The 14,353-nt window shown below is 41.2% G+C and overlaps 2 protein-coding genes across 3 annotated transcripts in view; both read right to left on the bottom strand.

Moving 5' to 3' along the window:
- zgc:165515 overlaps nucleotides 1–14,353 on the bottom strand; it is a 116,112-nt gene that overhangs the window by 13,042 nt on the left and 88,717 nt on the right. The window lies entirely within an intron of this gene.
- Nucleotides 847–12,183, bottom strand: LOC100001832 (uncharacterized). Of its 2 annotated transcripts, XM_087250375.2 has the most exons (4): nucleotides 12,139–12,183; nucleotides 10,678–10,770; nucleotides 3,740–3,869; nucleotides 847–2,356 (listed from the first exon to the last, which is right to left on the bottom strand). In XM_087250375.2, exons 2-4 carry the CDS (start codon nucleotides 10,681–10,683, stop codon nucleotides 1,458–1,460), a joined length of 1,035 nt encoding a protein of 344 aa, XP_087106501.1. In that variant the 5' UTR covers nucleotides 10,684–10,770; nucleotides 12,139–12,183; the 3' UTR covers nucleotides 847–1,457. The 2 variants fall into 2 exon arrangements, with proteins under 2 accessions (XP_087106501.1, XP_087106502.1); XM_087250376.2 differs by lacking the exon at nucleotides 10,678–10,770.

The following is a 14,353-nucleotide window of genomic DNA, read 5'->3' as shown; positions in this document are numbered from 1 at the left end:
GTCTGTAAAGTCTAAGAAGGAAAGTATTAGTACTTTTTTTTTTTTTGGTACAGTTAGTGTGATATCCAGAGAGGCAATTGCAGATTAGGAAGTGAAGTGGAGACTAAATAGTTGATTTTTTAGTCGTTTCTTGAAAACAGCGAGTGACTCTGCTGTTCTGATGCAGTTAGGGAGTTCATTCCACCAACTGGGCAGATTGAGCATGAGTGTTCGCAAAGTGATTTCTTCCCTCTTTGGGATGGAACCACGAGGCGACGTTCATTCACAGAACGCAAGTTTCTGGAGGGCACATAGATCTGCAGAAGTGAGAGCAGATAAGAAGGAGCAAGGCCAGAAGTCACTTTGTAGGCAAACATCAGAGCTTTGAATTTGATGCGAGCAGCAACTGGCAGCCAGTGCAAACGGATGAGCAGCGGAGTGACATGTGCTTGTTTAGGTTCATTGAAGACCACTCGTGCTGCTGCGTTCTGGAGCAGCTGAAGAGGCTTGATAGAGTTAGCTGGAAGCCCAGCTTGTGGGAGTCTCATGCCAAATGCATGAGAGTTGGCAGCCCTGGTAATTACGCTTGGACATACTCGATTGTTATACACACCTTTGCACCGTGCTTTTTAGGCACAGTGTCAAGATCAAAACTTTGACCCGCTGCACCACTCACTAACGTCAGTCCCAAAGCAGTGGGCCAATCAGCAGAACTTTGAGGCGTGGCACGCATTGCAAGCTTCTAGGTAGCTAGTTGGCTTTACAACTGTTTAATTTGATGCCACCATGGCAGAATCATACATAAAAGAAATGTAAATACTTTGTTTAATTACTAATAGACAGTAAGTTTTAAATAACCATCGCAAACACGGTCAACATTATTTTATTTTCATCGAACAGCAAAACACAATCAAAACACAATCCACATTAGTGTTCTTAGAGCTCCAATTCACTAGTGCATGATTCATAAGCTCATTACGATTCGTTCAGTATGATTCACAATTCATTAGTGTATGCGGGTAAAGGGGGCGATCTCGGATACAACCATAGAGAGAAAACCATGATTTCAAGGGCAGGCAGCATAAACAAATCGCAGAACAAGAGAGCAGTCCAGAGTCAAACACAGAAATCCAAAGTAGGAAAACCCTAGGTCAGCCAGGAAACACTAGACTTCGCAATATGTGTGAGCTCGCGTGTGGCTTAAATAGACAATGGGAAACAGGTGAGTGAGTAATCAGCGCAGGAGATTGTGGGAAATGGAGTTCCACTCAGGTGGCCAGGACCACAAGTGTGAATATTTGGACAGGAATAATTTGTAAGCTTTTCTGTGGACTAAAATTAGTTGAACGTGTTTTTAAGGGCTCGCTGGTACCCTATTACCATGAGGGTGAGGGCACAGGTGAGTTAGGAAATCACTTGTTTTTAACCGTCTTACCACACTCAGACCTGCTGAATAAATTAATTTTGCAAAAGTCTTTTCAGACTTCTAACTCTGACAACCCGTGAACTCTCATGTGAGAAGAAAGTTTCTTTCGAACTCTGAAACTCGCACCACACTCCTGGCAGGTGAAAGTCTTTTCTCCAGTGTGAACGATCATGTGCGCTGTGAGGTTCGTCTTCACTCTGAAACTCTTTCCACACTGTTGGCAGCTGAAGGGTTTTTCTCCGGTGTGAATTCTCATGTGGAATTTAAGGCCCACTAGTTGACTGAAACTCTTTCCACACTGCTGGCAGCTGAAAGGCCTTTCTCCGGTGTGACCTCTCATGTGGATGTTGAGGCTTAAAGTGTGAGAAAAACCCTTTCCGCACTGTTGGCAAGTGTAAGGCTTCTCTCCAGTGTGAATCCTCATGTGGACCGTTAGGTCTCCTTGTTGAATGAAGCTCTTTCCACACTCTGGGCAGGTGAAAGGCTTCTCTCCGGAGTGAAATCGCATGTGGATTTTGAGGTATCCCTTTTGAGCAAAACTTTTTCCACACTCTTGGCACGTGAACGGTTTCTCTCCAGTGTGAACTCTCATGTGGAGTTTGAGTTTATCCTTTCGGGCGAAAGTCTTTGGACACTCTTGGCAGCTGAAAGGTTTTTCTCCAGTGTGAACTTTCATGTGCTTCTCGAAGGTTCTCCAGTTTTTGCATCTCCTTCCACACTTCTGGCATATAAAACAGCCATCTATAAAGTGCGTTAGCATGTGCTCTTTAAAGGTTTTTTTATGTTCGAAACCTTTTTCACACTCGTAACATTTGTTTGTTGTTTGTGAGGAAGAGTTTTCAGTTTGTGGGCATCTACAAGATCCCTCTCCAGTTATGAAATGATTTCTGTGGGGATCATCAATATTCAATTCATTCAGATCTCGAGTCTCCTCTTTCAGCATAATCGGGTCTGAAGCAAAAAAGACAGTGTTAAAGATTAGCCCAAATTACAGGTATATAGCAACAAATGTTAAAATATTTAGAGCAGAGGTGTTAAATCCTGTTCCTGGAGATCTACCTTCCTGCACAGTTCTGCTGCAACCTTGATCAAACACACCTGTCTTTAATTACCAAGTTCTTCTTCAGATCCTACTCTACTAGAGTCTGTGCATGCAAAATTTAGTCGTACGGTGCTGCGAAAACAGGCGGGGTTAAAAAGAATAAAGATTAAAAAAGTGATGCACGGGAATGCATCAGACCAGAAACGTAAGGTCATGCGTCAAGTTTCGCAGATCGATGCATTGGAAAGTTCAAGCTTGGTGAACTGACCTGCGAAATCTTATCAATCGACTGTGTGAGACCAATCGAAGATCAAACCATGACCTCTCTGGACAGAAATTTAAAACATAGAACAATCGCTCGCTTTTTTAAATGACTAATCATCTTGTTTAATCCCGGACCGTTCCGCAGCGCCATACGACAGAATTTTGCACGCACAAACTCAAGTGTGACCGCAGCTTTACATTTTTAATCTCTGGCTCAGGTGGCAGCAATTTAAGTTCAGCATAGAATAATAAATCTGTTTATTGGGCTATTAGGCATCTTGCTCAAAAATGACCAAAACGTTTGGATGATTTTTCCATTTAAAGCTCGGGCTCTTCTGTAGCTACAACCTTCTACTGAAAGTAAAAAGCTGCTAATTTCTAGACCTTTTTTGTGCCAGAAGTCTATCATAAAATCTGAGAAAGCTCCTTAAAAGTAGCAGCATATCTTTTCTGTGAAAGGTATTTATGTTTTTGTAAATCTGTCAGTTTAGTATATTTTTGAATTGCAGAAGATTTAAAGCAAAATTAAACCAGAAATAAGAACTCAACTTGATATAAATTAATATTTCAGTGACAAATATAAAACTAATATTTCATTGCTTTGGGGCGAGGCAGCAAGAAGATCGCTGGTTCGAACCTCGGCTCAGTTGGCGTTTCTGTGTGGAGTTTGCTTGTTCTCCCTGAATTCGCGTGGGTTTGCTCCGGTTTCCCCCACAGTCCAAAGACATGCGATACAGGTGAATTGGGTAGGCTAAATTGTCCGTGGTGTACGTGTGTGTGTGTGAATGTGTGTGTGGATGTTTCCCAGAGATGGGTTGCGGCTAGATGGGCATCCGCTGCGTAAAAACTTGCTGGATAAGTTGGCGGTTTATTCCGCTGAGGCGACCCCGGATTAATAAAGGGACTAAGCCGACAAGAAAATGAATGAATGAATTTCTTTGCTTTGTTTTTATGATTTAAAAAAAAAAAAAAGACTAACAAATTAAATTAAATAATTAAACAATTGAGCTTTGAAAGTGAAAACCAACCTGTTTGTTCCTGCGAATCTTCATATTTGATTCTGAATGTGTCTTCAATCTTCAGGTCTTCACTCTCCTCTTTAATAAACGCCATCTTTATAACAGTGTGGAGATCAGTCGCTTCAGCAGGAGTTTTCCTCTGTGGGTTTAAGTAACGCACATTTAATAATCTTTGATTCTATAAGACTGCATTTAAGCCAGGGGTCTCAATTCCTGGAGGGCCGCAGCTCTGCATAGTTTAGCTCCAACTCATACCTGTTTATTAGTCTCTTGAACATTTTGGTTAGTCGGATCATCTGTGTTTGATTAGGGTTGAAGCAAAACTGTGCAGAGCTGCGGCCCACCAGGATTCCAGTTCGAGACCTATGATTTAAGCCTGTGCCAGTTGCAATAAAATGACCATATTGATATTCTACACTGCAAAAAAAAAATGCTTTTCTTGCTTAGATTTTTTGTCTTATTTCTAGTCTAAATATCTAAAATTTCTTATATCAATAAGCATTTTCTAGACAAGCAAAACAAATTGTCTTGTTTTCAGAAATAACATGCAAATATTAAGTGAGTTTTTCCTTAAAACAAGCAAAATAATCTGCCAATGGGGTAAGCAAATTAATCTTGTTTTTTTCTTTTGACGTAAGATTATTTTGCTTACCCCATTGGCAGATTATTTTGCTTGTTTTACGGAAAAACTCACTTAATATTGGCATATTTTTTCTCAAAACAAGACAGTATGTTTTGCTTGTCTAGAAAATTCTTCGTGATTTAGGAATTGTTAGATATTTGGACCAGAAACAAGACAAAAAAAAATCTAAGTAAGAAAAGCATTTTTTGCAGTGTATAAAAATAGAAATATAAACAATAATATTGAAATGTAAAGGCTATATTACTTCTAAACATCTAATTGGTGAATAAGCTGGTGTATATAGTGGATTCATTTGTAAAAATGTGTTCATGTGAAACTTTTCTTTTAATATTGCTAAAAAATATGGATGATCTACTAATGGACTCTTTTCACAAGACTATTAAGACGCGTTTAACGGTCATCAGCATGATAAATCCTTGAAAATATGTAATATTATGATTTTTCTTTAAAGTATGAACATTTGTATTTGTGTATGCATTTTATAATCTTTGCATGTGGACTGTGAATCTACCCCTATACAATTAAAGGAGGTAAAGCTGGTTTTATATTTGCACATTTAAGCTTAAACTCTTCGTAATATAATTTCTGTATTCTTTGCCAGTTCTAAATGGTGGAATCCTATTAGCTGCCAAAGACCATCAAAGTACAACACTGATCACAGTCAATTAACTAGTGCTAATTAGTGGTGGGCAAAGCGAGGCTTCGTGAAACACTGAAACAGTCGAAGCAAACTTCGAAACGTTTCGAAACCCCACTCTACAGTGACACCTAGTGGTCATTTTTTTATGTATTGCACTGAAACGGCTTCAGCAAAGAACAGTTGAGCAAATTGAGGCATTAAACCCCACTTTGCATTATCCAACCTTCAAGTAATATAGTGGAGTGGTTAAGGTGTTTGTCTTCCATGCAGGAATAGTGGGATCGAATCCAGGTCGATGTAGTTTTGAAGTGCTTTAATACCAGTTGGTTATGCATTGCTCTTGTATCGTTTTGTTTCAACATTGGTCTGATATCCGAATAAACAATTTGTTAATAAATATGTCTTGATTTGGTCTTAAAACAGGGATGTAATGCTAGATCAGAAACTGTGATCTAAAGTTATCAAGAATTATTTATATTATTCATTAAATTTCCCATTTATTGTATTTTATTAATGTCTACCCAAACCCAAAACCCAACCATCCATCACAGTAGGGGTGTCACGATTTCGATTATTTTAAATCGAAATCGATCGAAATTTATGCTCAATTTCGATTATTGAATCAAAAAATAGAATCGTCGATGCTGCCACGCCCCCATGTCACGTCAGCTTGGCTTGCCAAGCGGGGAAAAACAGGCTTGTTGAAGTGCTTGTTAAACTGCAGAAGCAGGAGACCTGTCGACAGAACTTAAACCCTCTCCTCTTTCAATGAAGTCGCCGGTGTGGAAGCATTTTGAATTTCCAGTGAGTTATGTTGACAGCGTTCCTGTTGTCGACAAATAAAAAAAACACAGTTTTGCAAGCTCTGCTTTGTACGTATTACGTACGGCTCGTCCGATAAACACCGGCATCGCGATCCTCCGCCTGCCCCCGTTGCAAATCCGCTCGCGAAAAGTACACACTCAGGCCCTGTTTACACTGTCTTTGTTTTTAAATGGCATTTTAGAACGACAACGATTTGACATCCACAGTGGCGTGTAGCATTTCCGAGCAGCCCTCCTTCCTCTCTACCTCTGAAAATGCACATCACGTGACCACACAGACACAGACGCACACACAGCCATGCGCTCGAGACAGCAGGTCCAGGCAGTCAGAGGACTGCTTCAATCTTTCACTCACTTGTACTTAGTCATTTTAGCGAACACCTCAGATACTGTTGGCTGGTTCCTGTTGGTTGTGCGTCTTTTTTTACCGACGCCATTATAACGACACAGATCACTGCCTATTCACGAGTCCCGCAGAAAAAAGTGATTGACAGGTGGTAATTATGTGTGTATCTTGCCTTTATTCATTTACTGTATGATTTGTTTATGGGTAAAACAAAGACCATGCAGGTCAGGTAGTTTAAACGGTAGGCTACATATAATTAATTGGTCATTAATTAATTATTCATAATCGAAAATCGAATCGTGCCTTTAGAATCGAAAATGTAATCGAATCGAGGATTTGGAGGATTGTGACACCCTTACATCACAGTACTGTAAAATTATTAATTATAGTTTTACAGTGTTACAAAAATGATGCTATATTGAGGGCGCAACTGCAGCTGTATCCTATTTAGGCTACACAAAACAGAAACATGATTAAAATACATGAAACCATGATTTCAGAATATTTGTACAAGTCGGGATTCGAACCCAAAACGTAATTCGAAGCATGGTATCAGCGTGCACACGTACAGTCCACTAGGACATATGAACCGGGAATTTTTTCGGCCTTGGCAGCCAAATGAAGATTCGCCAGGTCTCGAAACGCTTTTAAGCTGATCCATGCTTTGAATCGCTTTAGTCACGTGACCAGGTGTTTCGAAACACTTTAAGGCTGATTTATACTTCTGCGTCAAACGCCGGCGTATGCTACGGCGCTGACGGATAGCCCTTCGCCGTGGCTGTCGGCACCTCTCAAAAATTGTAACTACATGTCGCAACGACGCGTAGCTCAAGCTCTGTGATTGGTCGGCTTGGTAGCGCTGACGAGTCTGGGCGGGACCGAGAGCCGCGCGAATGGTGCGAGCCTGATGGAGCAATTGTTTACAAGTGTGGAGTCCTGTGAAGGAGCTCCGGATGGAAAGTTTTGTTTTGTGTTTACCTCATAGTTAAAGTTGTTGCACGTCCGCCGGTTCCTGCCTCAAAATGAGCGAGTTTGAGTCACTTGTACAACCAGGAAGTGTTCAGAAAACGCAAAACAGAAGCGAAGAAACTCGACACAGAGGAACATTTAAACCTCACTGCCAACTAGCGTTTCGGAAGTGTTAATGCAGACCAGCAGAGACAGCGCGCAGAAGTATAAATGCACAGCTACACGCGTTGCCTGCGCCGTGAGTTACGCCGGTCACTTGACGCAGAAGTATAAACCAGGCTTTAGTCACGTGACTTGGGTGCTTCGGTGCAGTGTTTCGAAACACTTGCGCTTCGGGATCTCGACACTGTGTCGAAACGTCAGTTTCATGTCAGCCACCCCTAGTGCTAATGTTGTTTTGAAGTCATACTCGCATCCTAAATGAGACAAAATATTCACAGTAGTGCATCGCAAGTTCTTACTGTTCTGAAATGAATGAACGTGTGAACATGAAACCAACTTTACCTCAGTCAATATACAATAGGGGTTGGCGATATGACCTAAAATTAATATCACGGTATTTTTCATCTTTTGAACGGTGACAGTATAATATCACGGTATAATATGCTTTTTTTTAGTACATTTTGGGAGGAGTAGCCTGTCCCTTTAGTATGTAAATAAAGTTCATATTTTTATAATATAATAAGTAAATGGTAGGCATCTTTATCTAAAAGAGACATGGGAGAGTATTATGCATTCTCAACATATTTATTTTGCAAAAAAAAAAAAAAAAAAAAAAAACTTAAAGATCTTACTTAACGGTGTACACCAAAACAAAAATTAGCAGTGTAATGACACAAGAACAATGTACAGGGCTCAACAATAAGGACTGCCCAGTGGCCCAGGCCCAGCGTGAAAGATGCTCGGGACAGTAGACAGGATTGTCACTGACCCCTATCGGCCAGTAACGATGAGCTCTAGGGATGTAACAATATTGTAAATACCGTCATACCGCAATAGTAATTTTGTTCAATATTACCGTAGGCGCATTACTCAATAAAACTATATTTCTGAGAAAAGTTTGCTCAGGAGAATGAAGCGAACGGGAGGTAGCGGGAACTACAATTCCCATCAGCCTAGGCGTGGTCATCATCCTTTGCGGTCTGTTGTCATTACAGATCCAGTAATGCGGAAATGGAGTGTGCTGCTAGTAGCGGTGAAGAAAAAGAGCTGGAAATGATCGGACCTAAAGTGGGTTTTAAATCGGATGTGTGGAAGCATTTTGGTTTCTTTCTAAAAAGATACGAAAAAGGAGAAAAGGTGACAAAGAGAAAAACAGTATGCAGGCACTGCCAGACTGTGGTGAAATATAAGTCGGGGAATACGACTAATAACAGTCATGGGGACTGCAGAACACAGCACACTTGTTAGATTGATGCAGACATTGACTTGTACCGTAAAGAGACCTCTATCTCACTCATGGCTTGTCCTCTCAAGTGGTGGAAAGACAATGAACAGCGGTACCCACTGCGGTCAACATCGGCTAAATCAAATCTCTCTGTCCCAGAAACCTCAGTCCCAAATGAGAGGGGTTTTTTCTGTTGCAGTGGACATTGTAAATGCCCAGAGATCCCAGCTTTTGCCAGATTATATATATATGATAATTTTTCTTAAAAACAAAACCCCATCTCTATCTAAGTGAGTGAGTGATTAAATGTTGAATGTGATGAGTTTTCGACAATACTAAATTGAAACTTTATTTTTTTATATAGTTTAATAGTTTTTTTTTATTAAAATTGAAAAATTGAAGTTCCTGTTTCGAAACTCACAGATAGATGGCTAATTTGTATGTCATTGATATGTTCAGTGCTAAGGTAAATAAACACTTTTGGCACTTTTTTCGAGTCTTTTCATTAGTTTTGTTTTCCTGTAAATCAATCAATAAATACCGCACCGTGCCATTCATATCGAGGTATTATCGTACCGTGAAATTCTGATACCGTTACATCCCTAATGAGCTCGTTATTATTATTATTATTTTTTTTGTAAATTTGAAACTAGTACAGCGAAAAGATGTCAACATGAATCAAACTATGAGGCTCAAAGAAAACGTCTGTTTCTGAAGTCTTGGAAGCAGACAATTTACATGGGTACAAAATTCAGAAACCCAAAAAAAACAAAGAGTTGTCCTCAGTTTGTCAAGCCATTTTTATAAAAAAATAATTTAGAATTGCAATAAAACACCAGCACATTTTCCATACTGCTCTTTCGTTGCATAAAATCTAGAATTTAGCTCATTATACATTTATTAACATTTTTTAAATGTTTAAATTCTACATTCACATACATTATTTTGTCCCATTATTTAAAATGTGTGGCTAAGAAATAGCTCACTTTTTTTTCTTTTTGGTGGGGCCAGTGAAAACTTTGGCAGGGCAAGTCAAAAGCCCCTTTCACACAGTGATACCGGTAAATATCCGGAAAATTTACGGAACGACTTTACCGGTATATTCAAAAAAGCGCTGTTCACACAGGCGAGGACGTTACGGAATTTTTCCGGAAAAGAGCATTCACACATCCATTCCAAAATACCGGTAAATTCTGACATCATTCACCACAAATGAGCTTTAAATGGCTGCGCTTGTATTTGTAAACATTTGACTAAATTACAAACTCTGTGGATGATCAATATTGTGAACAACTTTCGCAGGATCACTTTCGCATGTCGAGATGTTCATAATATGTGCGTGTGCAGGCGCTCACAGGCTGTTTCATGGGCACACGCAAAGCTTGAAGGTAAACAAACAACGGCTTATCATAAGCATCTCATCGATGATTATTTGCACAGTTAGCATTAAGAAGAACATATAAACGTGATCTGACTAACTTCTAGCAGCTAAATGTGTCTGGAAAGGCTTTTATTCTCACAAACCGTGCGGACGTAAATGCGTCTGACTGTTGTGATTGGCTAAAGCAGACGTCTCACGTCAGCACGTTCTAGACGTGCACGGGCTTATTACGGCAATCTTCCTTCTGCGTTCACACAGCGCAGCATTCCGGCAAATTGCCGGTAATGTTACAACTTCTCTTTCCGGAAAATAGCCAGAACGAATTTACCGGTATTTTCAAAAAGGACCTGTTCACACATACAACCTTTCCGGAAAATTGCCGGTAATTTTCCGGAAAGGTCTGTATGTGTGAAAGGGGCTAAAATCTCAACCATTGGCCCAATCGGCCCAGTAAAAAAAAATCCTTAGCGTTGAACCCTGGTGTGATAATGTGTACTTTTCACAAAAGCTAACTCTCCCTTCATCTGAACTCTGATGAAACTAGACAGTCAAGTTCTTTGCCAGGAACACCAGCCTGTCAACATTTTCCGGCTTCAGTGATGCCCTGGAGCTTGTTACAATATTGCCCCCTGTGCTGGATGCACGCTCGGAGGGTGAGCTTGTGGCTGGGATGCACAAGTATTTTTTTTGCCAGATGGCTAATGCACGGAAACATTGGAGACCACTTCAGTGGATCAGAGTCACTGTCAGCCGTTACCACCATGTCAATGCCCTGCTGCAGTTTCCTCAACAGCGGCCTCTGTCTCTCCGTCTGGTTCTGACACTCCACTCATCTCTTCTCAGACCACAACTGAACGTTTGAAGAAAATTGAATGCCTTATTATTTAGAATGAGCTATTATTGATGTAAACGCAGCCGTTCATGGATGGAGTATAATTGATTTATTACGGTATTGACGGTATTAAAAAAATCCATGTCGTGGCACAATGTCACACCGGTGATGACTATGACACTGGTGTACCGCCCACCCCTAATATACAATAGGAGTTAATTTGGCAATGTACATGAAGATATTTCGCAAATTTCCTACTGTATATCACAATTTTATTTTAATTAATAGTTGCGTTGCTTTTTTTATTTAATTGAAGGATATTTACAAATGTATCTCGGCCATCCCTACTGAAAAAACAGCTTAAACCAGCCTAGGCATGGACCAGCATGGTCTTAGCTGGTCAGGCTGGGAGATGACCAGCTAAAACCAGCTTGACCAGCTTAGCTAAAACCAGCTATGTCCAGCTTAAACCAGGCTGGTCAAGCTGGCTTTAGCTGGTCATTTTCCAGCCTGACCAGCTAAGACGAGGCTGGAAATGGCTGAAAACCAGCCTGGAAATGGCCAAAACCCCTCTAAAACCAGCCTGGTCGACCAGCTAAAACCAGCCAACCAGCCTAGGCTAGTTTAAGCAGGATTTGTCAGCAGGGATTACATTAGACGCTGTACTCAACTGTATGTTTAAAAAGATAAATAAAGCAAACCCTTCATGACTGGTTTTGTGGTTCTGGGTCACAGATGATTGCAAAAGGTTTGTAAAAATACATATTTTTTGTTTTTCCCTACTGGAAAAAAACAGCTTAAATCAGCCTAGGCTGGTTGGCTGGTTTTAGCTGGTCAACCAGGCTGGTTTTAGAGGGGTTTTGGCCATTTCCAGCCTGGTCTTAGTTGATCAGGCTGGGAGATGAGTAGCTAAACCCAGCTTACCAGCCTAGCCAAAACCTGTCAAGCTTAAACCAGGCTGGTCAAATAGATTTTAGCTGGTCATTTTCCAGCCTGACCAGCTAATACCAGGCTGGAAACCAGCCTGGAAGTTGCTAAAACCCCTCTAAAACCAGGCTGGTCAACCAGCTAAAACCAGCCAACCAGCTTAGGCTAGTTTAAGTTGCTTTTTCCAGCAGGTTCTTGCTATTTATTTAACGTTTCAGTAATTTAACCAGCAGGTAAACCGTTTCTCTAGGTATTATTTAACAATGTGTATCCAAACTGACAATATACAACGCGAAATTCGACGCACTCTCATTGTTAATGCAATGCAGATGCGTTTACTAAAATAATACATAATGTACAACAATGTATATTGTAGATGTATTATACATGATTAAATCTGCATAGAAAAGAACAAGATTGGCAATGTTATAAACAAGATAAATGATCAAGAACACGAACCTTTCCTCCTTTCTTCGCCGATCATCAGCGATCACAGCAGAATGCAGCGCAGCCTGATGACGTTTATATTTGTTTATGTGGTCAAGCGCGGTAAACAGAGCATTAGCGCCACCTGCTGCTCACTCAGAGCACAAACACTTTCATTTGAAGAGCACTTTCTGCCTCTCGACGTTCAGTCTACATTCAATAAATATCGTTGTTAATAATAATAGTAATTATTATTACCCTGCTGAAAAATCCAGCTTAAACCAGCCTAAGCTGGTTGGCTGGTTTTAGCTGGTCGACCAGCCTGGTTTTAGAGGGGTTTTGGCCACTTCCAGGCTGGTTTCCAGCCATTTCCAGCCTGGTCTTAGCTGGTCAGGCTGGGAGATGACCAGCTAAAACCAGCTTGACCAGCCTAGCCAAGCTGGGAGTCCAGCTAAAACCAGCTATAACCAGCTTAAACCAGGCTGGTCAAGCTGGTTTTAGCTGGATTTGGCTGGTCATTTTCCAGCCTGACCAGCTAAGACCAGGCTGGAAATGGCTGGAAACCAGCCTGGAAGTGGCCAAAACACCTCTAAAACCAGGCCGGTCGACCAGCTAAAACCAGCCAACCAGCTTAGGCTGGTTTAAGCTGTTTTTTTCAGCAGGGTTGTTATAAATGGCAACCTTTAGAACAACATTTAACTTCATAGGCAAACCGTGTTGGCGTGGGTTTCCTCCTGGTGCTCCGTTTACCCCCACAAGTCCAAACACATTCACTATAGGTGAACTGCGTAAGCTAAATTGTCCGTAGTGTATGTGTGTGATTGAGTGTGTATGGATGTTTCCCACCCTGCTGAAAAATCCAGCTTAAACCAGCCTTGGCTGATTGGCTGGTTTTAGCTGGTCGACCAAGCTGGTTTTAGAGGGGTTTTTGCCATTTCCAGTTTGGTTTCCAGCCATTTCCAGCCTGGTCTTAGCTGGTCAGGCGGGAAAATTACCAGCTTAATCCAGATAAAACCAGCTTGACCAGCCTGGTTTAAGCTGGACGTAGCTGGTTTTGGCTGGGCTCCCAGCCTGGCTAAGCTGGTAAAGCTGGCTTTAGCTGCTCATTTTCCAGCCTGACCAGCTAAGACCAGGCTGGAAATGGCTGGAATAAACCAGCTTGGAAATGGCCAAAACCCCTCTAAAACCAGCCTGGTCGACCAGCTAAAACCAGCCAATCAGCCTAGGCTGGTTTAAGCTGTTTTTTTCAGCAGTGATGGGTTGCAGCTGGAAGGGCATCCCCTGCTTAAAACATATGCTGGATAAGTTGGCGGTTCATTCCGCTGTGGTGACCCCTGATTAATAAAGGGACTAAGCCGAAAAGAAAACGAATGAACGAGTCAAAAGCATGCAATAAATACTCAGCATACACAAATAAAGAGCAGGAAAAACCGAATAAAACATAAAAAGCCTGAATAACAATGTTTCTTAAAGGGATAGTCCACCCAAAATAGGAACATTTGCTGTTCACTATCCTCTGTTCAGAGCATGTGAGAGGGTGTAAACATCAGTCATTTCTTTTCAGCTTTATTAATCAGGGGTCGCCACAGTGGAATTAACCGCCAACTTATCTAGCATGTTTTACGCAGCAAAAGCCCTTCCAGCCACAACCCATCACTAGTCTGGGAAACACCCATACACTCTCATTTACACACATACACTATGGACAATTTAGCTTAACCAATTCCTCTTCAGCATATGTGTTTGGACTGTGAGGGAAACCAGAGCCCCTGGAGGGAACCCACGCCAACACGGGGGAGAACATGCAAACTCCACTCAGAAATAGCCGAGGCTCGAACCAGCTACCTTCTTGCTGTGAGGCGATCGTACTACCCACTGCACCGGTTCTCTTTATGAGTTTCCTTATTCTGTTGAACTCAAAAGAAGTTATTTTGAAGAATGCTGAAAGCATAGGAAAAACGTATACTATGGAAGTCAATGGTTACAGGTTTTCCAATGTCTTCTTTTGTGTTTAACAGAGGGAAGAAAGTCAAACAGGTTTAAAACAATTAAAGGGCGAGTCGGCTGAATGATGACAGAGTTTTCACATTTATTCTTCTGACATCTCTCCCATTTTATCTCTTGTCGAAACAATCCAGAACCAACCTTGTGCTCGGAGAATCTGCACAGATATTTTCCTTTCACTTTCACTTCTAGTTGTCCTGCGCGTCGTCTCGCGGTCACGCCCACAGTCGGGAGAATCTCATGA

The sequence above is a fragment of the Danio rerio genome, chromosome 4, assembly GCF_052040795.2.
Source record: "Danio rerio strain M-AB ecotype USA chromosome 4, GRCz13ab, whole genome shotgun sequence".
In the NCBI taxonomy this organism is placed as follows: Eukaryota; Metazoa; Chordata; class Actinopteri; order Cypriniformes; family Danionidae; genus Danio; species Danio rerio.
The sequence above is the reverse complement of the archived record's forward strand: the minus strand, read 5'-3'. Positions and strand labels throughout refer to the sequence as shown.